Below are 26,814 nucleotides of genomic sequence, written 5' to 3' on the forward strand. Positions count from 1 at the left end.
AGCAGTCATCTGAAAAGTTAAAAAGATCACATCTTTAGCACAAAGGATCTAAGACTGAGATATAGTGGTTAAGAAGCTGGGTTTGAAATGTGGACTTAATTATACCTTCAGAGAGACAGGTTCTTTCTTGCAGGATGGCTTCTGATCCATCCTGAAAATCATTGCCTGTCATTTTCCTGAGCCTTGTAAGGGGAAAAAAGTCTGATTGGGAAGCATTCACCTCCTCCAAGCTAAGGCATGGACTTATTTGCTAAAGGCTTTCAGCTAGATAGTCTAATCTGAAAGTTATAAGGAGCCTTCAATTATTTTGAAGGGAAACTGGTGATTAAAAAGGAAAAAAAAACACCCTGCCTTTATTATAACAAACCCAGCTGCCTGGAATAAGTACAGTGTTAACAATGATATATAAAATGTCTATGTTATGAAGTAATGCAAAATAAATTCCTGAATGTGGAGCTGATTCTAACATGATAATCGGCTAGTCTGAGGCTTTTCCCCCAGGGCATGGCAAAGAAGCCTCAGTAGTTTTTAACTTTGCAAGGAAATGGTGTCATTTCTTAAAAGCAACTGGTCAGTCATAAACATTTATTGGATATATTCTAGATTAGCTGCTGTAGGAAATTTAAGAGTTTGTAAAATAATTATTCTGAATAATTGTCAGAAAGGTATCAAGTTCTTTCTGAACCCTCATTTTCTAAATATATAATCCCCAGTAATAATTCACCCTCACACCATAGTCCCAGCCCCTTTTTTGCCTTGTCTGGGGAATCCTATGGACAGAGAAGCCTGGAGAGCTACAGGGCATGGGGTCGCAAAGAGTAAGACACGACCGAATGACTGAGCACGCACGCTGTCCCTTGGGGTTGGAACAAAGCCAGTTACAGATTTCTCCCATGAACCTTTCATCTCCCCTACACCTGGTTAGGAACCCAACTGACTCCCCATATCAGGTACCTGTGCTGTCAGGCATGTCCTTGACAACCCCAAACTACCCTGCAACCAAGGATCTGGTTGAATAAAAATGTCCTCATTCCCCTGCTCCCCAAAAATCTGAGAAAGCTAATTTATGCCAAAGTGTCATTTACTGATACATCTTTCTTCAGAGGATACCTTTCTTGTCCTTTTTGCTTGTAATTTTCTTTTTGACGAGAACAGAGAGTGGAAGTATCCCAGGCAGGAATCTTCCCACCGTCTTTCACCTCACTCTAAGGGCTGGTCACTTGGTCTGCATAACAGACTAGCCTGTATGCAGACAGACCTTCCATCCTTCACAGTAAAGAAGATGCTGTAGCCCACTCTTGGTAGAGCATGTTTTCTAGTTTGTGTAATGACATTGGGCTGTGTGATCCATATATTCTGGCCTATTCCTCTTCATCCACAACTGGGTGTTGTTTTCCACATCGGGAAAGGAGTACGTCAAGACTGTATATTGTCACCCTGCTTATTTAACTTATATGCAGAGTACATCATGCAAAATGCTAGACTGGATGAAGCACAAGCTGGAGTCAAGATTGCTGGGAGAAATATCAATAACCTCAAATATGCAGATGACACCACCTTATGGCAGAAAGTGAAGAATAACTAAAGAGCCTCTTGACGAAAGTGAAAGAGGAGAGTGAAAAAGTTGGCTTAAAACTCAACATTCAGAAAACGAAGATCATGGCATCCAGTCCCATCACTTCATGGCAAATAGATGGGGAAACAATGGAAATGGTGACAGACTTTATTTTTGGGGCCCCCAAATCACTGCAGATGGTGACTGCAGCCATGAAATTAAAAAACACTTGCTCCTTGGAAGAAAAGTTATAACCAACTTAGATAGCATATTCAAAAGCAGAGACATTACTTTGCCAACAAAGGTATGTCTGGTCAAAGCTATGGTTTTTCCAGTAGTCATGTATGGATGTGAGAGTTGGCCTATAAAGAAAGCTGAGTGCCAAAGAATTGATGCTTTTGAACTGTGGTGCTGGAGAAGACTCTTGAGAGTCCCTTGGACTGCAAGGAGATCCAACCAGTCCATCCTAAAGGAAATCAGTCTTGAATGTTCATTAGAAGGACTGATGCTGAAGCTGGAACTCCAATACTTTGGCCACCTGATGCAAACTGACTTATTAGAAAAGACCCTGATGCTAGAAAAGATTGAAGGCGGGAGGAGAAGGGGATGACAGAGGATGAGATGGTTGGATGGCATCACAAACTCAATGGACATGAGTTTGAGTAAACTCCAGGAGTTGGTGATGGACCAGGAGGCCTGGCGTGCTGCAGTCTATGGGGTCACAAAGGATCAGACACGACTGAGCGACTGAACTGAACTGAACTGAGTCCTCTTCATCATACCTGCACTGGCAGTGCAGTGTTTACAGAAGGAGAGATTTCCCTCCTCTCCCTTGTCCTGCTTGGATGTCTAGCTTGGACTCAAGTGTGTAGGTTTACTGTTTGGGGCTTATTCAATAGGCTCCAATCCATATCCAAGGTTCTGGGGCTCCTTACACCATCAGGTTTCCTGGTGACTATTCTGTAAATTGAACAAAGAATGATCCCCGCCTGTTTCCTCTAACCAACTAAGCAACAAAGAGAAGGGGCACTCCTTCTTACTGGGTGAGTCTCCTTGGATAGACCTGAGACATCTGTGCATAAATACTCCCTGAAAGCCCTTCATGCTAGAGCCTTATGCTTGGCTCAAGGGTTAACAGAGTAAGAGACATTTAGTGAATGAATTCTCTGAAATTTGACCACAGTTATGCAGATGACACCACCCTTATGGCAGAAAGTGGAGAGGAACTAAAAAGCCTCTTGATGAAAGTGAAAGAGGAGAGTGAAAAAGTTGGCTTAAAGCTCAACATTCAGAAAACGAAGATCATGGCATCTGGTCCCATCACTTCATGGCAAATAGATGGGGAAACAGTGGAAACAGTGTCAAACTTTTGGGGGGCTCCAAAATCACTGCAGATGGTGACTGCAGCCATGAAATTAAAAGACGCTTACTCCTTGGAAGGAAAGTTATGACGAACCTAGATAGCATATTCAAAAGCAGAGACATTACTTTGCCAACAAAGGTTCATCTAGTCCAGGCTATGGTTTTTCCTGTGGTCATGTATGGATGTGAGAGTTGGACTGTGAAGAAGGCTGAGCGCCGAAGAATTGATGCTTTTGAACTGTGATGTTGGAGAAGACTCTTGAGAGTCCCTTGGACTGCAAGGAGATCAGCCCTGGGATTTCTTTGGAAGGAATGATGCTAAAGCTGAAACTTCAGTACTTTGGCCACCTCATGTGAAGAGTTGACTCATTGGAAAAGACTCTGATGCTGGGAGGGATTGGGGGCAGGAGGAGAAGGGGACGACAGAGGATGAGATGGCTGGTTGGAATCACTGACTTGATGGACATGAGTCTGAGTGAACTCCAGGAGTTGGTGATGGACCGGGAGGCCTGGCGTGCTGCGATTCATGGGATCGCGAGGAGTTGGACACGACTGAGCGACTGAACTGAACTGAATTGACTGAAGGAACTTGCTATCAGTCCTCTAGGGTTGAAAATCTATGACCCTCTACCTGCCATCCATTTAGAAATTCTACATGGAAGAAATGCAAGGGCCTCAGAGTTCTGCCAAGCCAGCCTGCTGCAAGGGGCTAGGGTTGGGAGCAGGAAGAATTTGAACACTTCACTTACCAACAAGAGACTCTCCACTTAGGTTCATTTTATTTTTACTCTTCTGTATAAGATTGGTCTCAATGAGGGAATTCTCTCCTAGGGAAGTGTGCAAAGATGTGTAAAAGACTTTCTCTCCTAAAAGACTACTTGTTGAAGCATTATTATAATAGGGAAATACTGGAAACAACATGAATGCCCATCAATAAGATAATGCAGTCTAGTTAGTTAATGGAATACTGTAGAGCAGACGAAATTAACTAGAACTACATATTTGTTCCAAGATAAATTTCAAATAGTGTTGATATTTAAAATACAAATTAGAATGTGTATAGGTAACACAACATTGTCAAGGAACTATACTCCAATAAATTTTTTTTAAGTTTATTTATTTATTTTAATTGGTGGCTAATTACTTTACAATACTGTAGTGGTTTTTGCCAAACATCAACATGAATCAGCCATGGGTATACATGTGTCCCCCATCCTGAAGCCCCTCCCACTTCCCTCCCCATCCCATCCCTCAGGGTCATCCCAGTGCACCAGCCCTGAGCACCCTGTCTCAAGTATCAAAACTTGCCTGGTGATCCGTTTCAAATATGGTAATATACATGTTTCAGTGTTATTCCCTCAAATCATCCCACCCTCGCCTTCTCCCACAGGGTCTGAAAGACTGTTCTTTACATCTGTGTCTCTTTTGCTGTCTCACATATAGAGTCATCATTACCACCTTTCTAAATTTCATATATATGCATTAATATACTGTATTGGTGTTTTTCTTTCCAACTTAACTTCATTCTGTATAATAGGCTCCAGTTTCATCCACCTCATTAGAACTGATTCAAATGCATTCTTTTTAATGGCTTAGTAATATTCCATTGTGTATACGTACCACAGCTTTCTTATCCATTCATCTGCTGATGGACATCTAGGTTGCTTCCATGTCCTGGCTTTTATAAACAGTGCTGAGATGAACATTGGGGTACACGTGTCTCTTTCAATTCTGGTTTCCTCAGTGTGTATGCCCTGCAGTGGGATTGCTGGATCATAAGGCAGTTCTATTTCCAGTTTTTTAAGGACTCTCCACACTGTTCTCCATAGTGGCTGTACTAGTTTGCATTCCCACCAACAGTGTAAGAGGGTTCCCTTTTCTCCACACCCTCTCCAGCATTTATTGCTTGTAGACTTTTGGATAGCTGCCATTCTGACTGGCATGAGATGGTACCTCATGGTGGTTTTGATTTGAATTTCTCTGATAATGAGTGATGTTGAGTATCTTTTCATGTGTTTGTTAGCCATCTGCATGTCTTCTTTGGAGAGATGTCTGTTTAGGTCTTTGGCCCGTTTTTTGATTGGGTCATTTATTTTTCTGGAATTGAGCTGCAGCAGCTGCTTTTATATATTTGAGATTAATTCTTTATCAGTTGCTTCGTTTGCTATTATTTTCTCCCATTCTGAAGGCTGTCTTTTCACCTTATAGTTTCCTTCATTGTGCAAGATCTTTTAATATAAATTATATGTATAAATGTATAATTATTTGAAGTTTAAATATTAAGAACAATATTATGCACAGTTTTAGAGCATACATGTGTGTAGTTAAAGTATAAAAGCAGAGATATGAATGATGTATATCAATTCAGAGACAAATTTCCTCTCTCCTTCAGAGAACAGGATTGGGTACCTTGGGGGTTTCAATGGTATCTGCACTATTTCATTTTTTAATAAGGTGATATGTCAGTGTTTGTGTTTTTCCATATAAAATGTTGTATCTGAAATATTTTATTATGACACTTGTAAAAAGAAAGGGTTCTGTGAATCTGAGTCAGGTGTTCTGAGGTGGATGAACCTAGAGCTTGTTATACAAAGTGAAAAGTCAGAAAGAGAAATAAACAAATATTATATATTAATGCCTGTATGTGGAATAGAGAAAATCAGTGCTGATGATCTTATTTGTAGGGAAGGAATGGAGATACAGAGATAGAGAACAAACTTGTGGGCATAGCAGGGAAAGAAGAAGGGAGGAGAAACTGGGAGAGTAGCAGGGACATATATACTCTATCGTGTGGAAAATAAGCAGCTGGGGGAAGCTGCTGCACAGCACAGGGAGCCCAGCCGGCGCTCTGTGATGACCCAGAGGGTAGGGTGGGAGGGTGGAGGGAGGCTCACGAGGGAGGGGATATACATATAATTCTGGCTGATTTATGTTGTTGTGTGGCAGAAATCAACACAACATTGTAAAGCAATTATCTTCCAATTGAAAAATAAAACTAATTAGTAACCACATCCAAAAAAGAAAAAAAAAAAAAGGAGGGGGGGAGCGGTTCAGTGTTTAAAAAGCTTGAAAGTCAATGAGCTAGGACAAGGGGCTCTGAAATGCTGATAATTCAGAGTTAGGGAAAATGGTCTCCAAGCAACCCTTTGTGGCCCCTTCCAGGAGTGACCTCCTAAAGCCCATCCTGCCTTCTGGAGCCATGGCTCTCAAGCCTTCCTATGGCAAAAATGCATATTTATCCCTACCCCGACTCTTGATTCTCGTTTAGTTGGTCAGGTTTTTTTTGAGCATACCAGTGATTCTAGTGATCATGGTCAGGATATCTTTGAGATAGAAGCTAATGGTAAGCAAACCAAGTTCTGGGAGCCTGTGGTCTTTCAAACCTTTGCCATGGACTTACTGCTTACAATGATCTAGCGTGAGGCAGGGGTTGCTATAGGGTCCAAGTAGCATCAGTGCTATGACTTTGTAGACTTGTTAGTGATAACTCCTGGCTCATGTGCAGCATCATGAAAATCTTGTAAACCTGTGTGGTTTTGAAGATGGGGGTACAGGAACAGCAGATAATGGGAAGATATGATGGGGGAAGCTAACAACAAGTATTGAAAGGAAAAGATGTTTTCTAAATTCAATTCCAAATTTAGGAGGTATTCAATTTAGATGAATAGATTTATGTTACTACAAATGATTAGGTATGGAACAAACAGTGTGTGGTGAATTATATAAACACCCCTTGGCATTAATTGGAGAGAGATGCTGTTAAACCCTCTTGTATTCCATTATGAAGATAATACACAATTTCAACATATCAAAAATATATAAATTATAAAGAAGATTATAAAAATCACCAATAATATCACCACTGGAATAACAGTTGCTTGTTACTTGTGATGTCAAGTTCATAGTGTGAAATTGGCAAAGGTGGGAGGGAGTATTTACACCACAGAAACAGACAAATGCCATAAGTCAACCCCTTTACTTCTATCCCAAAAAAGTAGTTAAATTTTTACTACATTGATCCCATTGAGCTCATCTTACTTACATGTGTATTTCCCCCAAAATATAGATAATGCTATAATGCAGATTTTAAAAAGTTATTTTTGATGTAGACCATTTTTACTGAGTTTGTTACAATACTGCTTTAGTTTTATGTTTTGGTTTTTTGACCTTGAGACATGTGGGATCTTACCTCCCTGACTCCCCCTGCACTGGAAGGCAAAGTCTTAAGCCTGGACCACCAGGGTGGTCTCCATAATTGCAGCTTTGAAAGTGCAAATGTATATCTGACTAAGAAGTATATTCTGAGTTATTTTGGGAAACTAACAGGACCATCCATCTCGCGTATTTTGTGCAGGGGGAGCAAGGACCTCAGGGCTTCCCAGGGCCAAAGGGCATGACAGGCCATGGCCTCCCTGGCCAGAAGGTAAGTATTTCAGGACTGAAGGGAAATGCTCAGCTTTCGGATCTCAGCGGCTTAACTTGAACCCTGGAAGGGCTCTCATGAACTTGTTACTCCTCTCCTTACAACGCTTGGAGAAAAAATACCGCTTCAGAGTGAATCCTTATGCATTTCTTTTCCTAACTACAAACATGTTTACTTCATGAAATCTCCTTTTCTTCAAACTCAAAGCTGATGAGGAACAAATCCTTACAACCTACCCACGTGGAAGATACCAGATAATTCAGGTGTTAACCTGTATAATAGCTGAAGTTCCCAAAGTCAGTGAACTGATCAGATGGCATCTCATGGTCTCCTCACCTTGGGGTCTCTAGTTCATCATGAATTAGATAATGGTGCCTGTCCACGTGCGTGCTCAGTCACTTCAGTCATGACTGACTCCTTGCAACCCTTTGGACTGTAGCCCACCAGGCTCCTCTGTCCATGCGATTTTCCAGGCAACAATACTGGAGTGGGTTGCCGTGCCCTCCTCCAGGTGATCTTCCCCACCCAGGGACTGAACCCGTGTCTCCTGTGGCTACTGCACTGCAGAAGGATTCCTTACCATCTGAGCCACGGGGGAAGCCCCTATGGTACCTGGGAGGATGTAAATAAAATGCCCCCTATTTTTTCATATAGTATATTCATACCAACAAGAACCAAGAGTCTTCAAGAGGTACCTCAGTTGCAAAGAAATGAAACTTCAGAGTTTTCCTTATTTGGCGTTAATATTCACAATCTAAGCTTATCTTTTCATTGTGCTGTAAAGGGAGAGCATGGAGAACGGGGCGATGTGGGAAAGAAAGGTGATAAAGGGGAAATTGGAGATCCCGGACCCCAAGGAGAACAGGCAAGAAGTGATTTTTAACCTCTTACTGTCATTGCACACATTAACCGAGTGCAACCTTCACTGACTGTTACTCTTCTTCCACTAAGTAGGGCTTACAAGGACCAAAAGGAGACCAAGGACTTACAGTGAGTATCCATCCCAGAGGGGAGCTGAGGGGTTTGTGCTCACAAAACGATTACATCTGTGCTTTCACATTACAAGTAGGACTTCCTTTGACACAGAATTACTGCTGGCTTCAATGCAGAGGGTGACTGAATCTGAATGTGAGGGGCACTTTACCCCAGCAGCCCTTATCCAGCCTCACTGTAGACATGTAACTACACACCCTGACCCCTGGTAGAAATGTTAACAAAGAGGTGAGCCATGTAAAAGAAATCCAATGAACAAGGAATTTTTTAATTTTTTCAGAATAGGGGCTCTTTTTTTTTTTTTTCTGAACTAGTTCCTTTAAGTGCTCTGGGAACAACAATCGCAAAATTGGGATTACTTTCATTTACTGATTCACTTATTCAACAAACTCATGATGATGTGCAAACTTCCCCCTTTTCTTCTCTTTGGTTTGCTCCATTGCAAACACAAAGCTGACCCCTGAAAGCCCCACAAGATGGAAAGGTTCTAGAATTTCTAGAAAAGTCTAATTCTTCCTTTCTAGTATCTACCTTTCCTGGAGTTGAGGAGAAAACAGGGAACTTCTCTTGTTCCCTTTTTGATGGGTCACGGTCTGGGGATGCTGACCTTACATGCAGTGTCAGGAAGCCCAGAGCTGAGGGTTCCCGTGATGAAGGCCAGAGCTGGCATGTGACACACAGAACTGTGCACGGTCTTCACGGCCCATCTGCCTTTTTCTCTTCGCTGTTCCACGCCATACGTCAGACCCTCCCCAGATACCTATGGAGGATAAAGCAGCTATACATGCAGCAATTTCTCCCTACACGTAGCAGAGGAGGGTGTATGTTAAATGCCCAGAGAAATGTTCCCTGTAGGTTTATACCCTCCATCCCATCCCTGCATGGAGAGGGGAACTGTCTTCCTCCATCCATGCACTTGCTCATTCATTTCACCAACAATTATTGGGCACATCCCCTGGGTCAGGGTCTGAGACAGGCACAGGGGTAAGAGTTGAGAACAAGAGACCACATCTCTGGACTCAAGGAGCTCGCAGTCTAACGGGAGAGAAAGGCAGGCAGAGGATGTTCACCTACAGTTTGATAAAGGCTGTGACAGAGGTGATGTGTGGGTCCAGAGCAGACAAAATGAGGTGAGATTTGATGCAAATTCTCTTTTCCTTCACGCTTCCCTTTGTCTAGCATTTAGAAAGCCAAGGTCAGCATTAAACGAGACTCTAGTATGACAGGCTCCTTCACATCAGCACCACCCTGACCCACTGCTGCAGGGTGCCTGGGGGACCCAGGCAGACTGGGCCCCGACTCTGGACTCCTAGTCCTTCTCCCGGTACGCCCTTTCCTCCAGGTGAGGAGCGACCACCCTGAGTACACACCGCCCTGTTCCACACTCTGGATAAACAGATCTCAGAACTGTCCCCAAATGGCCTCAAGTTTGGAAGTGGACAGCACTGGCCTGTATGCATGAGGTAGCCAAGGGGCAGGCGTTTGGCGGGTATTTGACAGAGCTTGGGTTCACCTCGTGAGTGCTGGCTAAGACCCGGGGCAGCATAGGACTGGTGAAGACGGGGGGCAGGGAGAAGGGGACAGGCTAGAGACTGCAGCCCTCTCTTGCTCAGGACACACATTAATGCACATAACAGCCCACGAGGCAGGGAGGAGTGTCTCCCTTTCAGATAAAGACCAGCCAAGTCTTGCAGAAAGCTTGAGCAACATGCCCCGAGTCACCTCGCTGTACAGAGCCCTTAGAGCTGGAGCTGGCTTGTTGGAAGCCAGAACCAGCCTGCTCTCTTCATGAAGGCTGTTCTCGAAAGGCCTCCTTTTTCTCCCCACCCCTACTCTCTCCTATCCTCACACACTCTCAGGGGCAGATTCAGTCCAGACTAACAGACTCCTCCTTTAAAAATATATATATGTATATTTTTAATTGGAGGATAATCCTTCACACCTTTGTGTTGGTTTCTGCCATACATCATCATGAATCATTAATGGGTATATATCCATCCCCTCCCTCTTGAACTTCCCTCCCATCTCTCACACCCAACCCCACCCCTCTGGGTTGTCACAGAGCACCAGGCTGAACTCCTTGTCAAATTCCCCTTTCAAGAGGCAAATACTATTGATGGGAGTTCACGTTTTTAATCATTCTCACCCAAGCTACTTCAAAAAGACTTTCTCCAACTATGCCTGAAATGCTAGTGTTTCTCAGCACCTGCCCGTATCATTTCTTCCGTGTCCTCGAACTCTCAAGGAGGGACAGCTATTAAAGGTGCACGGATGCACAGTTCAAAAAGGTGGATTTAATATTACAGTAAAGTTGCATGGAGGATGAGAAAGCATTTTAGATTATAAACATAGAAAAACTATGCTTGACCAAAGTGGGTATGGAGGGGTCTCCCAGGTTACACGCAAGCCCTGCCCCAAGCCATCTTGTCTGCCACCCCTCTTCCAACAGCCAACTGAACACTGGCCTTTCTTAACTCTGCCTCCAGCTTGAGCCCCTCTCCCGAGCATCAGACCTTACTTCCTACTGCCTTGCCAGCTGGGTGTCCCACAGGCGCCTCGAACTCAGCCAGAATCAAGCTGAACCCAGTTCACTCTTCATTAGCTCCAGCCTGCCCTTGTCCCTTCTCTCCCTCCCGCCAAGAGTGGCACTGCTATCGTTTACCTCCTAGACGCCTCCTTCCCCTCATCCTGTCTTCCAGTTACTCACCACCCCCTTCATCTCCTTCTGCAGCATCCCTCTAAGCCATCCCTCCCCATCCATCACCCCCACCACGGTTTTCTGGTGTTAATTTTCTTTGCCCGTACTATTTAGGAATCTCAGACCACTCCACTGGCTGCCAGAGTCAGTTTTCTTAAGTAAAGGTACAACCAATTCTCTTCTCTGCCATGGACCACGTCTGTTCTCACTGCTCAGGCTAAGTCCGCACTCTTCAACAAGACACAAAGGCGCTTGAGAGCCCAGCTGTGTTCCTCATTTTCTGCCATTCTTCCTGTCACACACCCTGAGTCATAAGTTCCCTCAAGTACTGTAATACACTGCGCTTTGTGTGTTTTGTCCCCTGCCTGGAAGGTCCTTCCTCTTCCTCTCTCCACCCCATTCCACCCTGGTCAGAATCTACCCAGCTCCCTGGACCACAGCACCAACTCCACTCTCCCACCTCTGGTATTCCGGCAGATCGACGTGGTTCCTTGGCTCTGATCCAACGGCACAGCACTTATAAAAAGTATTTGTGTCTTTGCCTACTTGCTACTAGACTCATGTTAACATGAGTCCTTTGAAGGATATAAATTTGATGCCTTCATCATTGGCACTGAGAAACCAAGGTTACTCAGCAATTTTAGCAGAAAAAGTGAAATCATTCATTCTAGTGACTTTAAAGCAAAGATTACATGGAATATGTTGATTATATATGACTACTTAAAGCATATTAGACCTGGTTATGGCATAAAAGCACAGTGAAAGGAATTAAATGCAACCTTGATATATAAATTGCTCTTACAAGTCAATAAAAGACAAAGATTCTAATAGAAAAAAAAAATGGACCAAGGACGCACAAAGACCATGCACAAGAGAATGCAACTGGAAACGCACATTTAAAATTTAGCCTTGCAAGTAGTGGATTAAGTGTAATTTAAAACAGTGAGATATTTTTCTCTATCAAATGGCAAAGATTATATAGTAATAATAACCAGTATTGTATCTCTAAAACAAAACAGGTTTTCTTATATACTACGGTTAGAGCTATCAGCTACCACAACTTTTCTGGAGGATAGTTAGGCAGTCTAAATCAAGAACCTTAAAATGGCCATGCTTCTGACTCCAGGAATCAAGTTTTTCAGAATATTTGGTAATATGGGAAATTATGATATATAATGTTAAGTGAAAAACTATAATCATAAAACTTGCAGTATTTTCTCCACTTGTAAAAATTAAAAATAACTATATTAAATGTGTAACATTTCCCCTGCCAGGATATACAATATAAATATATTAATATAGAAAGTTTCCTTTTTAGACACACCCTAGTTTCAGATTTATTGTCTCTCTAAATGTGGAAAAAGCATGACAAAGCCTGAAAAAAAAAAAAAAAGATAACTGTTGATTCCTTTATTTCATATAATTTAAAGAATCTCATACTAGGAGTAATTTTTGTATAGCCACTTGAAATCACTGGCTTTTACTCAATTTACAGTTTAAAAAACAATCTAAATTAAAATGCCGTGAATATTCTCCATACATGCTTCTGCTAAGCCATGCCAGGGGCTGTCACCGCACCCCTGTTCTGTCATTATAGATCTTTTTCTTTAAAACTTCACTTTTGCAGCTGTTACATTTATCTTCTTAGAAAAGGCCCCCTGCTTTTCCCCGTTGAGATTTTCTGGGCTTCTGCTTCTCTCCTCTGTGAAGTTAATCACCCCTGTCAGCGTCACGTCTTTGGCAGATGTAGAATCCCGACTTCTCCAGTCCCATCCCAGTCATTTGTAAACATGCCACGCGGCACAGGCCACCGGCAGATTGACTGCTAGTATTCAGCGCATCTCAGGCCCCTCTGATGGAGCTAGTGAGGAGCAGGGCCCGGAAGGGGCATCCAGGAACCAGGGACATTTCACAGAGAAACCCAAGTGAGAGTACTAGGAAACCAGGGAGGAGACTCGCAAATTTGGGGACGGGTCCGGAAAAAGGGGAGAGAATATGGTACAGAATAAATTCTCTTTCAAACCAGGTGCTTGTCCTGGTTGGTTAGCGCTTGTGGTTTAAATCATGTAACGAAGGCACAGGTTGCCCACGGCACTGTCGTCCTGGTATCTGCAGGGGATTGGTTCTAGCACATGCCCCTCCACCCAGGAGGTACCGAAGCCCGTGGATGCTCACGTCCCTCATATACAATAGCGCAATACTGTCAGCCCTCTGTATCCATGGATGCAGAACTGTAGGGAGTGCATCCTTTGGGGGCCATACCCTGTGCTAAGAGCTGTGTGTGTTACCTCGTTTAATCTCACCACAGCCCTGAGACACAGACCTCTGTTAGGTCACTTCACGCCCAAGGTCACACAGCTGACAAACACCAAAGCTGCAATTTGAACTTCAAGTCTCAGCTATTACATCTTACAGCTCAAACACATTCCAATTATAATATATCGTAGCCAACTTTTAACCTCTGTACTATGTATCTTATTTGCAGCAGAAGGATTAATCAAATAGCCCAATGCTGACTGTAGTGAGACAGTCCCTTTTATGTTAGGGAAAAAATATTATGGTCACACAATTAATACATTTTCCTCTTTCCCTCCAGAAAGAAGAAATCATCAAGCTTATTTTTGAAATATGTGGTAAGATCTGACGATCAAGAAAGCAAGCACCAGTTTAAAGTACCAGTCCCACTATGTTCAAGATATTGCATTTACCCAGAAGATGTATACTGTAGAGCTCACGGGAAAGTTTCAACTTCATTTGCAAAGTTGGTGGGAAACCGAAAGGAAGCAGTGTGAGGGGCTGTGGGAATCCTGATTTAAGGAAAGAAAATCATGTTCCCAGAGTGGTTAAGAAGCATGAAGACACCAGAGTCTGTGCAGCCAGGCCTTTTGTTAGCACTGAGCTCATTTGTATTCGGTGACATTTACCTGAGCCTGGGAAGGAAAGAACCACCAAGGAAACATGACTACAGGGGCCTCACTGGTGTTTGAGTCCAGCCCAGCTGGTGACAGTAATGTCTCTAAATTGAGTTTTGAGACCTAGAGTGCCTGCCATTTCAAAAGCAAGAGGACAGAGTTCAGAGGTCACCCTGTGTCGCACCTCGATCTAAATGCTTCCATGGTGAAATGTGTGTGTGCTCAGTTGCTCAGTTGTGTCTGACTCTTTTGTGGCCCCTTGGACCGTAGCCCACCAGGCTCCTCTATTCATGGGTTTTTCCAGGCAAGGATCCTGGGGTGGGTTGCCATTTCCTACTCCAGGGGATCTTCCCCACCCAGGGATCGAACCCGCATCTCTTGCGCCTCCTGCACTGGCAGGTGGATTCTTTACCGCTGAGACCCCTGGGAAGCCCCTATGGCAAAATAAGCTTAAAACAGAGTTATCAGAACAAGGAAGTAAAGCAAAAAGATTAGCCAAAAAGCAAGCAATTAATAGATTATGACGATAAGAGAACCTTCTGTGTTTAAAATGGACAGAGGAAGGAATATCATTATCCTTCCACATAGGGAACCCCAGAACTATCTTGTCCCCCAAAAGACTTCTGGACCTTACGAAGCAGCCTGGGACTCTCTGTGGTGACAGGCTAATTTAGACGTTGCTTCTGAGTGCTAGACACCCTGTAAAAATAGCAGCCAGTTTCCTGTTGATTTATCGTGGGAGTGTTATTGGGCAACATAAGGATACGAATACACCAATGGAGCCCTGATACTTTTTACTGCTTAGGGACTCTGGCAACTGCTTCGAATGATAAAGCATAAATAGAAGTTGTTTATTGACCAGTGTTCCTAGATCACTCCCCTTGAACAGTTTCACAGGGTAAATGTTCTCCAGGCCTCCGTGATAAGATGGGAGCCACCGTAGGGTCACCGTGGGTGACTGGGGACATAAGCCAGAATAGCAAGGGGGGGGTGCTACCATGCTTATGCCCAGTTAAAGATCCAGATCTTTCCCCGACAATTAAAAAGTTTCATCCCATTACTTTACTCACTGGCCACATCAATGAGTAAGTGTTCATTTTCACATAAGGATATGGTTGAAGACTGAAATATTAGCGTTCAGATTCAGATTCAATACACATGGTGGGATAATAAAGAGCAAATTTAGGATGGTGGTTGTCTCTTACAGACAAGGAAGGCATGCAAAGGGATGCTGAATCTTTTTAAAAGACTTTTATATTTTAATCTGAGAAATTGGCTAGCTGTTTATTATGTTATCCTCTACAGCATTTTGATATTTTGTGTGGGAGGTTTTTCCACCACCCTCCCCGCCCCCCCTCCCATGTATCATTTTGAAAAGACTCAGGCATAGAAGCCAGAAGGGAGACAACTGCCAGCTGTGTTCACGGTCACAGAAAAGCAAGGCTACGATCCGGGTCTCGCGTTCATCCCCGCCCCCTCCCCTCTCCCTGGGATGTTTTCATTTTCATTCCTGCTGTGTTTCTGTGTCCGCATCTGTGCTTTAGGTTGTGGGCGTAAATGCAAAGAGACTCCGCTGGAGCTGCTGTTTGTGATTGACAGCTCAGAAAGCGTGGGCCTCAAGAACTTCCAAATCATCAAGAATTTTGTGAAGACCCTGACAGACCGTGTCGCCCTGGACCTGGCCACAACCCGCGTAGGCATAATCAACTACAGCCATAAGGTGGAGGAGGTGGCGCACCTCACCCAGTTCTCCAGCAAGGATGACCTCAAGCGGGCTGTGGACAACATGCAGTATCTGGGGGAAGGGACCTACACGGCCACAGCGCTCCATGCCGCCAACCGTATGTTTGAAGCTGCCAAGCCCGGCGTGAAGAAGGTGGCCTTGGTCATCACTGATGGGCAGACAGATACCCGAGATGAGAAGAATCTGACTGAGGTGGTGAAGAACGCCAGTGACATCAATGTGGAAATATTTGTGATTGGGGTAGTGAAGAGGAATGACCCCAACTTCCACATTTTCCACCAAGAAATGAATCTGATTGCTACTGACCCAGATAGTGAGCACGTTTATCTATTTGATGACTTCATCACTCTTGAAGGTAAGACAGTTCCAGGGGAAAAGAATTTATATTGCCTTTCCAAGAACCACATCGTGGGATGATCCTGACCAAAAATGGAAATCAGAAGGCTACTGAGGTTTACACCAGCATTAAATTGTAACACAAACTCTGAAGGAAAAGAGGTTTAGTATCATTCAGTTCAGAGAGGACAGTCCTTATATTTATTCATTTGTAGTAAGTGCTGAGTTGGCCATGGAGTTGTTTACTTGGGGTATCTACAACTGAAGGGCTGAAAAGAAAGGATAGGATTTGAGGGCATTGCTCAGATTAGCTTATGTTCTAAAAGTTACCTAACTTGGGTAAGAGATGGAACAAGCCCACAGCAAGGCAGAAAATAACCGTGGAATCAAAATGAATTAATAAGTCCAAGATGAGTGGGGAAAAGTTATGGTAATCTAAAGAGATGAGAGACATAGCAACTAGAATTATTCTCCTCTATTCCCTCTTCTCTGTTTTTCTGAAAACAGATAATGAAGAGTAAACAAGTCAGGACTTCATCTGAAAGAACAACATTTTGAATACACCTCACACACTCAGGGCTGATCTGATGGGTTTTCCTATGCGGCTTTACCCTTTCATAAGAACTGATATTTCCTAGTGAGGCATGCTAAGACACTGACTCACCTGTGATTCAAGTGTGATCAGTATCACTTTACAATGAAACATTCCAGGTCACTGGAAACTCATAACACATTCTGGCAGAGCCCACACCCAGAAAGCTTATGAAATAAATAAAATGTATACTTACTGTATTTGCAGGCTCCAGTTTGACCCAATCCTTCCTTCTCCATCATCAGGATGCGGGGCCTGACGTGGCTTGGCATGGGCCCTCCTGGCCTTGTCCTGCTCCTGGGGCTCCGGGTACCCACATAGCTGGCCCTAAGGAGAGCAGACCACACTCAGAACCGTCCCACTTTCCCTCATACTTCAGACCTCCCTAACCTGGGGTTTGGCTTCCTTTACACTGGATGACTGGAGGGTTTATCTGGTGCATTCAGTCTCACTGGGCAGTTAATGTGCTAGAAATGGCCAGAATATTAAGCATTTCAGACAAGTTATATTTTAATAACTGAAGAGCTTTGTCATCTTAACCAAAGAAGTTACTAACGTGAGGGGTATATTTTGGGACTGGTTTGTCTTTTGTAGTCTCCAAAATCAGAGCTAATTGCCTGGTAAACTTATTATGGGTGAGACTTGCCCCTTCCACAGAGTAGTTCCCTCTGGATAAAATGAATTTAAGTCATCTGTTTGCCTATTGGGACCATTTGTTGTTGTTCAGTCACTAAGTCGTGTCTGACTCTTTGCAACCCTGTGGACTGCAGCACGCCAGGCTTCCCTGTCCTTCACAATCTCCTGGAGTTTGCTCAAACTCATGTCCATTGAGTCAGTGATACCATCCAACCTTCTCATCCTCTGTCATCCTCTTCTCCTCCTGCCTTCAATCTTTCCCAGTATCAGGGTTTTTCCCAAAGAGCCAGTTCTTCATATCAGGTAGTCAAAGTATTGGAGCTTCAGCTTCAGTTGGGCCATTCTATATTATTACATTAAATTATTTTAGATGGCCTCTTACAGATGATGTAAAAATGCTTTAAAAACTTAGCTCTCCTAGTGGTTGACTTCAAGTGCTGGGCAAGTGGAGAGTGCAGAAGATCTTTATAATAAACAGATTTGAGTAATGTTTCATTGCTCCTCCAAACCCTTCTCTACTTCTCTTTTTTAAAAGATACCCTGAAGCAAAAATTATTTACAAAAAGTTGTGAGGATTTCGAAGCCTACCTCTTTCATATTTTGGGTTCCTCACCGCTTCAACCTGGATTTGGGATATCGGGGGAAGAACGCCATGAATCCACTCCAGAGCCCCAGAAAGAAATTTCTGAGTCTGTAAGTAACCATCTTTCTCAATTTGTGAGCCTAAAATGATATATTTTGTCTGCTCTACATTGAAGACCATCTTGTCCTGAGCTTTCAAGAATCAACTGAGGTATGGATAGTTTCAGGTCCTTGGCTCTAAATATTAGCCTTCTGTTTCTAGATTTCTAGTTCTGAAATAGCCCTGGGGCTTATGAGTATGAATATGAGACAGATAGACATTTCCATGTTTTATACTTATTTATTATATGCTACAAATAATATTTTTATATTATACCCCTGCCAGTGTCAAAAGTAATCATGTTCACTAGAACAGATCAATACGACACTATCCGAATCATCTTTCTGTACTGGGTTGCAAATCTCCCCGTCCGTCTGTGTATCCACTGCACACTTTGCACCCTTTCAAGTTTCTGGCAAGTGCACACATGCTCTGTCTGCACTCTCCCTCCCTCCCGCCCGCCCTCTTGCTCACTTAGCTTCCCCCGCCTGCACCCAGGGCAGGGACAGGGAGGGAAGCTATGCATGCATGTGGCACAAGGCGGATGCTTCATTTCAGAGCTCCCCAATCATGTGTGTATGAGAGAACTACCTCCTTAATGTATTGAGACAAAGGTGATGTCCTTAGAGCAAGCCTCTGAGCACTGACCTCAGCCATGGGTCACAAGCAACTCATAAGTTTCTTTTAGGTTAGAACTGGAGAGCCTCTCATAATTACCAGTGGGTGAGTGATGTAGTCTCTTTCCCACCAACTCACAACTAAAGCTGGTGTGAACCGATGTCTATCACATGCATAGACATGGTCTGGCAAGCAAGTACACAGCAGTGTCCGTATTTTATAAGCTCAATGAACTCCCCCTGTGCTGTCCTTTTATGAAGTCTTCAAAGACATGGAAGATTTATTTTGAACCAGTGCAACAATGTTCAAGTATTAGGATTCCACTAACTGACTAGGAACTGAAGACTTGAGAACCCCCCAGACTAGTAGGTGAATGCAGGACCATTCAGGAGTCAGGCTGAGGATGCTATTCCTGTTGTTGTTGTTTAGTCATTAAGTTGTCTGACTCCTTGCCGCCCCACGGCCTGTAGCACAGTAGATTTCCCTGTCCTCCACTGTCTCCTGGAGTTTGCTCAGACTCAGGTCCATTGAGTCGGTGATGCCATCCAACCATCTCGTCCTCTGTTGTTCCCTTCTCCTCCTGCCCTCAATCTTTCCCAGAATCCGCCAACTTATTGAAAAAGACCCTGATGCCAGGAAAGACCCTGCTGCCATTCCTATGGGGACAAATTACAGGACTCACAAGATTTTTATATGATATCAAAAAAGGACAGAAAGGTCTGTAATCTATTTGATTAAATACTAACCAACTTCAATATGGATAATTCTGATTAGGGCAACAGACAACCCCTGAATTGTAGATTTAAATTAACACACACTTATACCACATGGTCTATATCAGGGGGGTCAATAAACCCTTTTTGTGAAGGGCTATATGGACATAAGTTTGGGTAGACTCTGAGAGTTGGTGATGGACAGGGAGGCCTGGCATGCTGCAGTTCATGGGGCCGCAAAGAGTCAGACACGACTGAGCGACTGAACTGAACTGATATAGGAAAGATTTGGGATTTTGCAGGCCACTTCATCTCTGTTGCAGTGACTCAACTCTGCCTTAGAAATGCAAAAGGAGTCATAGCCAGTACTGCAATGAATGAGCATGGCTATGTTCAGATAAAACTTATTTCCCAAAACAGGTGAAGATTCACATTCAGCCCATAGGGGTTTGCCAACCCTGGTCTTTACTAAGCATTTGAAAGTAAATTATAGGCAATAATGTACACAGTCTATCTTCTCCTTCTCCTGTGATTTATCTCTTTGTCCTGGCCCTAATCAATCCATGTTTCTTTCTAAAAACTACCTATACAAGAACAAACTCAGGTTTCATCCAGCAAGCAGTGTCTAAACAGAGCTCTCCTCAAAATCAATGAGTTTCGGTGAGATGTACTGATCATTTACTGCGGTGCTCAAGGGTGGATCTTAAGGTACAGTTCCTACCCAGCAGAAGTCCATGGTCTCTCAGAGAATGGATGAGTACAGGGAGTATTAAGAACTTTAGCAGAGCTATGGAGGAAGCTCAAGAGATGCTGCAGATTAATATCAGGACAGAATAATGTAAGGCTTTACAGAGGAGCTGGTATTGAGCTAAGTTTTAAGATTACGTAAAAGGAGTCCATCAAAGCTGTATATTGTCACCCTGCTTATTTAACTTATATGCAGAGTACATCATGAGAAACACTGGACTGGAAGAAACACAAGCTGGAATCAAGATTGCCGGGAGAAATATCAATAACCTCAGATATGCAGATGACACCACCCTTATGGCAGAAAGTGAAGAGGAACTCAAAAGCCTCTTGATGAAAGTGAAAGTGGAGAGTGAAAAAGTTGGCTTAAAGCTCAACATTCAGAAAACGAAGATCATGGCATCTGGTCCCATCACTTCATGGGAAATAGATAGGGAAACAGTGGAAACAGTGTCAGACTTTATTTTTGGGGGCTCCAAAATCACTGCAGATGGTGACTGCAGCCATGAAATTAAAAGACGCTTACTCCTTGGAAGGAAAGTTATGACCAACCTAGACAGCATATTCAAAAGCAGAGACATTACTTTGCCAACAAAGGTCTGTCTAGTCAAGGCTATGGTTTTTCCTGTGGTCATGTATGGATGTGAGAGTTGGACTGTGAAGAAGGCTGAGCGCCGAAGAATTGATGCTTTTGAATTGTGGTGTTGGAGAAGACTCTTGAGAGTCCCTTGGACTGCAAGGAGATCCAACCAGTCCATTCTGAAGGAGATCAGCCCTGGGATTTCTTTGGAAGGAATGATGATAAAGCTGAAACTCCAGTACTTTGGCCACCTCATGTGAAGAGTTGACTCATTGGAAAAGACTCTGATGCTGGGAGGGATTGGGGGCAGGAGGAGAAGGGGACAACAGAGGATGAGATGGCTGGATGGCATCACTGACTCGATGGATGTGAGTCTGAGTGAACTCCGGGAGTTGGTGATGTACAGGGAGGCCTGGCATGCTGCGATTCATGGGGTTGGAAAGAGTTGGCCACGACTGAGCGACTGAACTGAATTGAACTGAACTGAAGAGTTCTTCAAGGCAAGAGCAGGGGGAAGGGTATTTCCAAGAAGAAGGAACATGTAGGGGCAAAGGGGGAATCCATAGGGAATGGCATTTAAGAAATTAGGACAAGTTCAGTCTAACTGGAGCCAAAGGTGTACCTGCAAAAGGGTGAGAGTTAAAACTGGACAAATAATTTGAGGGCTAATTATAAATGTGTCAAACTAAGGAGCTTGAACTTCCTCCATAGGCCAGGCAACCAGAAGAAAGCAGAGGAGTTTTAAAAACAAGGATCGTACAGTCACATTTGGTTGCAGGGTGAAAGATAAATAGAAGGAGGAGGAGGAGAGGAGACTGGAGGTTGGGATGTGAGGAGTAACGGTCCAGGTGAGAGATAATAAAGCCTTAAACTAAGACAGGGGCCCCAGAATAAAAGGAAGCATGGATTGGAAAGCCATTTCTGGGTAGAAAGAACAGGAATTGGAGAGTCAGTGGAGGTTAGGAAGAGGGCTTGGGGATGATGATTGGATTCTAGCTTGGAGATGGGGTAGACTGAAACATCCACTGAGATGGAGAATATAGCAGGCAGGGTAGGGGTAGGATTCTTTGAAGGAAAATAATGGGCTTAATCTGTGCCAAAGTGGAGGTGGCAGAGGGACATTCAAGGCAATGACACAGAATGAGGGGCAGCAAGAAGACCCTGTGACTCTGGTGTTGTGACCCAGGAAGTTAGATGCCCTGAGAGACAAGTGACGTTACTAGATTATGGCAGAGGAAGCATTCTAGTAGCTGGGGAGGGGAGAGCATGAGAAGAGTACATCCAAAATAGCTTAGATTTACAGCACCAAGAGTTACCTGGTGGGCATCAGTTGGATCTCCCTATGGGGCTTCTTACTGAGAGTGGGAGCTTGTAATGAACTCCTAATGGGAGTTTGTAATGACCTTGAACTTGGATAGTCTCTCTTGAATCTATGCCTTCTCACCCTGGCTCTCTTTGCAGAAGCACTAAAGTAAGGCTGAATTTTTAAAAATGAATGATCCTAATAGACATTTAATTTGAACAAACATATATGCATTTATATTCACACTTAGATCTGTCATGTGTATATATAATGTATGTTCTTAGTTGCTCAGTCATGTCTGACTCTTTGCAACCCCATGGATTGTAGCCTACCAGGCTCCTCTGTCCAAGGGGAGTCTCCAGGCAACAGTACTGGAGTGGGTTGCCATTCCCTTCTCCAGGGGATCTTCCCAACCCAGGGATCAAACCCAGCTCTCCCGCATTGCAGGCAGATTCTTTACTGTCTGAGCCACCAGGGAACACTCATAAATACAAAAACATATTTATATATCCGTGAATGCACATGCTTTATCTAAAAGTATAATTATAGTATTGAAACCTCCAAAGTAAAATGAATCTGTCAAAACCTTCCAATCCTCAGTTTGTTCCCAAGCCTACCCTAGACAATATTGCAAAATAAATGATGTCAGAAGTCCTTTTTGTGTTTCTAATTTCCTTCTCTGTTGTCTTCCTTTTATCACTCCTTAAGATACCAAGCTCAGTGTTTCTTCTTCCTCTCCTTTCTAGCAAAAATCCATTTTTTTAGAGGAAAATCTGTTATCAGTTATTTACTCTTTTGTGAGTGGTGTAAGCCAATGGATTGACTCAAGTCAAGAAAGACTTGCATTTGAACTATTTTATCTAATTGTGTAATGAACATGATGTATACTAAATACCTACAAACAGATGTGCTGTGAAATATAGAAAGCAGAAGGATTTCCAAGGTTCTGCTAAGTTCATAAAGCTTTGGCAGTTCCTGCTGTGTTGCCCTTTTGGGCAGTCTTAGGAAACAAGACATGTACATCATTCGTTCTATTCTGTCTCTCTCCTGAAATCTCAGGAAAGCTTATACTTTCTTCTGAACTCTATCACATTTTACATCGTTAATAATGAATTTTGCAGGTACCCTAACTTTCCTAATGGATTTGAATTCCTTGAGGACATTTGTATCTAATTAAACTTTGTGTCTCTTGGGACCTAGATTTGTGCTTCATCTTGTACACAGTAGATGCTCAATAAATACGTAAGGACCAAATGAAGGCTATACCAACTGTTAGGCTAAAAAAGAAATCTGAAGATTTTCTTTAGGGAAAGTCATCAATTATACTGCGATTCAAAAGACTGTATACATAAGAAATCCTTATCTTTTATGGGACTAACAATGTTGGCACTTCATGTTCTTTCCTTGTTTCAGGGTGTGGCCAGCTGGAGAAAGATTTCCTGGATATAAACTGGAGCAGGGCAATCAAATCAAGTAAACATCATTTAATCAGACCAAGTGGCCATAACCAGTAATGGACCACTAGGCAAACAAGTATATGAATTTCCTGCATGAAGTCACTGTTTGTCATTCTAAATGGATTAATAAATAATGTCAGTGCACAGGGCCCATTCGCTGGAGCCAGTTTCTTGTAACAAGATTTCAGATTTTTTTTCCCCTTGAAAGAGTAGAAAGGAAAGAAGCCCTGTCTACCTTTTCCACAAAACTCCTTTTTTGTAAGATGAAAAATTGTTCCCAGATTGCAAACCACTTAGGTAACTGGCAGCAAAGGTTTTTTTTTTTTTTTTTTTTTCCCTCTCTGTAGAAAGGAGGCTGTGGGATTCCTATGAAGAATGACTGATTCCATAGCAACCTAGGGAAGTCAGTCAAGCTGGTGTGGGAAGAGGCCCTCTGAGTAGCTCCTGCATGGGGTGGACAGAGGGTGGAGGCAGAGGGGGAGCCCCAAGTCCTCTCCTTTTATATGATGTGGTCCTGATGCATAGTCCAGTGCCAGGCTTAAGCTGAGCATACAGCTTCCTCATTTCCGTGGAAGTAATGGATGCTCTGTACTGAAGTCAATTACAAAAAGCTAATACAGCAGGCTGACTCCACTAGCTGCCCGCCCTCTCTGTGTATCCTGTTAGAGAGACCCTATCCCTCGTCCCCATGCCACTGGCCTCAGTTCTCCCCTTCTGCCATGATCACGTAAGCTGCTCAAAGATCTTCATCTCTATTTTCAGTCTACCTCTTTGATCTCTTACTCTCCTTTCCCCACAACCCTTACTTGTTCTAACTCCATCTCAAGATCCATTCTAAAGAGGGCCACATCTATAAAGGGGAACGAAATTGGGTCATCTGTGGAAACATGGATGGACCTGGAGACTGTCATTCAGAGCTAAGTTGGGAAGAGAAAAATAAATACCCTATATTAACGCGTATATGTGGAATCTAAAAAAATGGTATAGATGACCCTACGTGCAAAGCTGAAATAGAAACCCGGACGTGGAGAACAAATATATGGACACCAACGGGGAAAGGGTGGATGTGAGGAATTGGGAGATTGGGATTGAAACATATATTCTATTGATACTATGTATAAAAATAGATAACTAATGATAAGATACTATATAGCACAGGGAACTCTACTCAATGCACTGTGGTGACCTGAATGGGAAGGAAATCCAAAGGGGAGTGGATATATGTCTTATGGATGATTCACTTTACTGTACAGTAGAAACTAACACTGTAAAGTGTTACGCCAGTAAAAATTAATTAAAAAATAAAGAGGGCCACTCTGAAACCAGGGTTCCACTGACAGTATTCTGAGAACCACAGCCCTAGGCAGGTCCTGCCTTGATGCTGGAATTGGACGTGTCCTTTCTCTCAGACCTGACTGTGGACTCTCGCCTCCACTCTGATGTGGCACCCACTTGTCCCCTACTGTGCTCTGGGGCCTATCTATTCCCTTCTGCCTCTTCTGAAACCAGGACCTTCCTTCCCTGTGGTGTCCTTCCCTGGCAACACTTCCAACTCCTTCCCCAGAGGCAGCAAACAGGCTTCAGACTCTCCCATCTAAAACCTTCCCTAATCCATAATTCTTATGTCAACTGTGATTCTATCCTATCTCCATCTTTATATAATAAAGTTATTCCACAGGCCAATCTCTGCTACTCACGTCCCCACCTGCACCCTCCCCATCTCCCCCTGGCTTTCGCTCTGTTTCCTCACTTCCATTCACTTCCATTCCTCTGGGAAGCCCTCCAAAGTAAGGTTGCTGCCTCGACTGTGTCACTGAAGCTCTGCTGCTGCAAAAGTCACCAACAACCCTCTCATTGCTAGATCCTTATCATCCTGTTCTTACCTGATTTCTCTTTTGCATATATCACCCTGTCACTGCTGATTTTTGATTTTGCAAGTCCTCTTTCTCCCGGTCCTCCTTCTGAGCATTCTTTCTCAATTGCTTTTGGGGTTTTTCTTTCTCTGTTTACCCCTTAGCATTAAACTCAATCTTTCTGAGATCTGTTCTTGGCCTACTTCTCTTATTCCATATTCTCTAAGTTTCAAAGCCATGTGTGCTAACAGTTCTCAAATCTGCAGCCCCACTCCAGGCCTTTCTCCTGGGTCCCAGATACACATTTTGATTGTCTGTGTACATCATCTTCTGGGTGTCCTGCAGGCACTCAATGTGAAATGTGTTCACCATGCTGAACACAGCAGTAGATTTCCTTCATATAGTATGGTCCCTCCAACCAGCTGGGTATCGAGCAAGAAACCTGAGCCACACCTGGAGCTCTGCTCTCACTGTTTCTTTCACACTCATTGGAACTGTCATCTCTGGTCTGTTATCACCCCTTGACCTATGTTCTCAACTCTTTTCTCCTCACTAATATCTTTACTGCCTTAGATCAGGGCCTCATCATTTCTGATCAGTATTTAATAATATGGTCTCAAAACTCTTATCACATCTCTCTTTTCTATATACTCTTCAGTTTATCCATTACTTGCTGATAGAGTCATTTTATTTTTTTTGCCCTTTTAAAAATAACATCATTGAATTGTTAATATTTCTCATACATATGATTCCATTTTGGCTGAATTTTCTTAAAAACCTGTCTGTGATGGCCTATATCTTAACTTGGTACTGAGCATCCATGGCAGATTAGGAAAAAGACAAGTATTTGGGTGCATCTATATTTTCTCCATATGTCTTATTCAAGTAAAATTTTATAGGTTGCTCAATCATCCTATACTCATTATTGAATGAAGTAACCTATTCAGGCATACTCAAAGGCCATAATCAATACTTTCAAAACACAAAGACTTTTTAAACTTTCAAAACACTTGAGACTAAGCCTAATATTAGTTTAGTTTCTCCACTGACATGAAAATTAAGTTGATTTCCTGAAATCAGACCTAGTTTTTGTAAGTGGCCTTGATTAAGCCACATATATGGATATGGCTATATTGGTCAATACTATAATTTATTTGTTTATAAAGTACAATTAATACTCCCTCATTGTGGTAGTCAAAAAAACTCAAATTAAACTGAACAATACCTAATTATTAGAATTTCCAGGTGATGTGCCTGTGGAAACCTCATATATTGCTTATCATAGACTTAGAAGCCTCAGTATGTAAGATGTTTCTCTCCTATGGAGAAGAAAAAAGTAGCATATTGCAAACTGATCTAGAAAATAATACCCCAGATCTGGAAGTCAGCAAACTTGCCTGACTCAAGTTTCAATTCTGAAGTTAAATCCTTGTCTCCAAAGTTTGTACTTCTCCTACTTTGTTATTTCAGAGATTAATATGCATCTACTTAGTTGTGGTCTTTTTCTAGGCTTAATTTTATAGTGTATTTCACAATGAATGATATCTTAGAAATGAGATCTGACAGCAGCCGAGCATTGCATGAATCACCTGTTTCTTAAAGCTTCCTCA

The 26,814-nt window shown here is 42.9% G+C and overlaps 1 protein-coding gene across 1 annotated transcript in view; it reads left to right on the plus strand.

Annotated features, from left to right (window-relative positions):
- Positions 1 to 26,814, plus strand: part of COL28A1 (collagen type XXVIII alpha 1 chain) — a 182,053-nt gene that overhangs the window by 145,936 nt on the left and 9,303 nt on the right. The window contains exons 28-33 of the mRNA XM_027540086.1: positions 7,272 to 7,340; positions 8,125 to 8,205; positions 8,295 to 8,330; positions 13,628 to 13,664; positions 15,488 to 16,042; positions 17,787 to 17,944. Of these exons, the coding sequence (XP_027395887.1) occupies positions 7,272 to 7,340; positions 8,125 to 8,205; positions 8,295 to 8,330; positions 13,628 to 13,664; positions 15,488 to 16,042; positions 17,787 to 17,944 (936 nt within the window). The remainder of the gene's footprint in view (positions 1 to 7,271; positions 7,341 to 8,124; positions 8,206 to 8,294; positions 8,331 to 13,627; positions 13,665 to 15,487; positions 16,043 to 17,786; positions 17,945 to 26,814) is intronic.

Source organism: Bos indicus x Bos taurus, chromosome 4, assembly GCF_003369695.1.
Source record: "Bos indicus x Bos taurus breed Angus x Brahman F1 hybrid chromosome 4, Bos_hybrid_MaternalHap_v2.0, whole genome shotgun sequence".
NCBI classification, from domain to species: domain Eukaryota; kingdom Metazoa; phylum Chordata; class Mammalia; order Artiodactyla; family Bovidae; genus Bos; species Bos indicus x Bos taurus.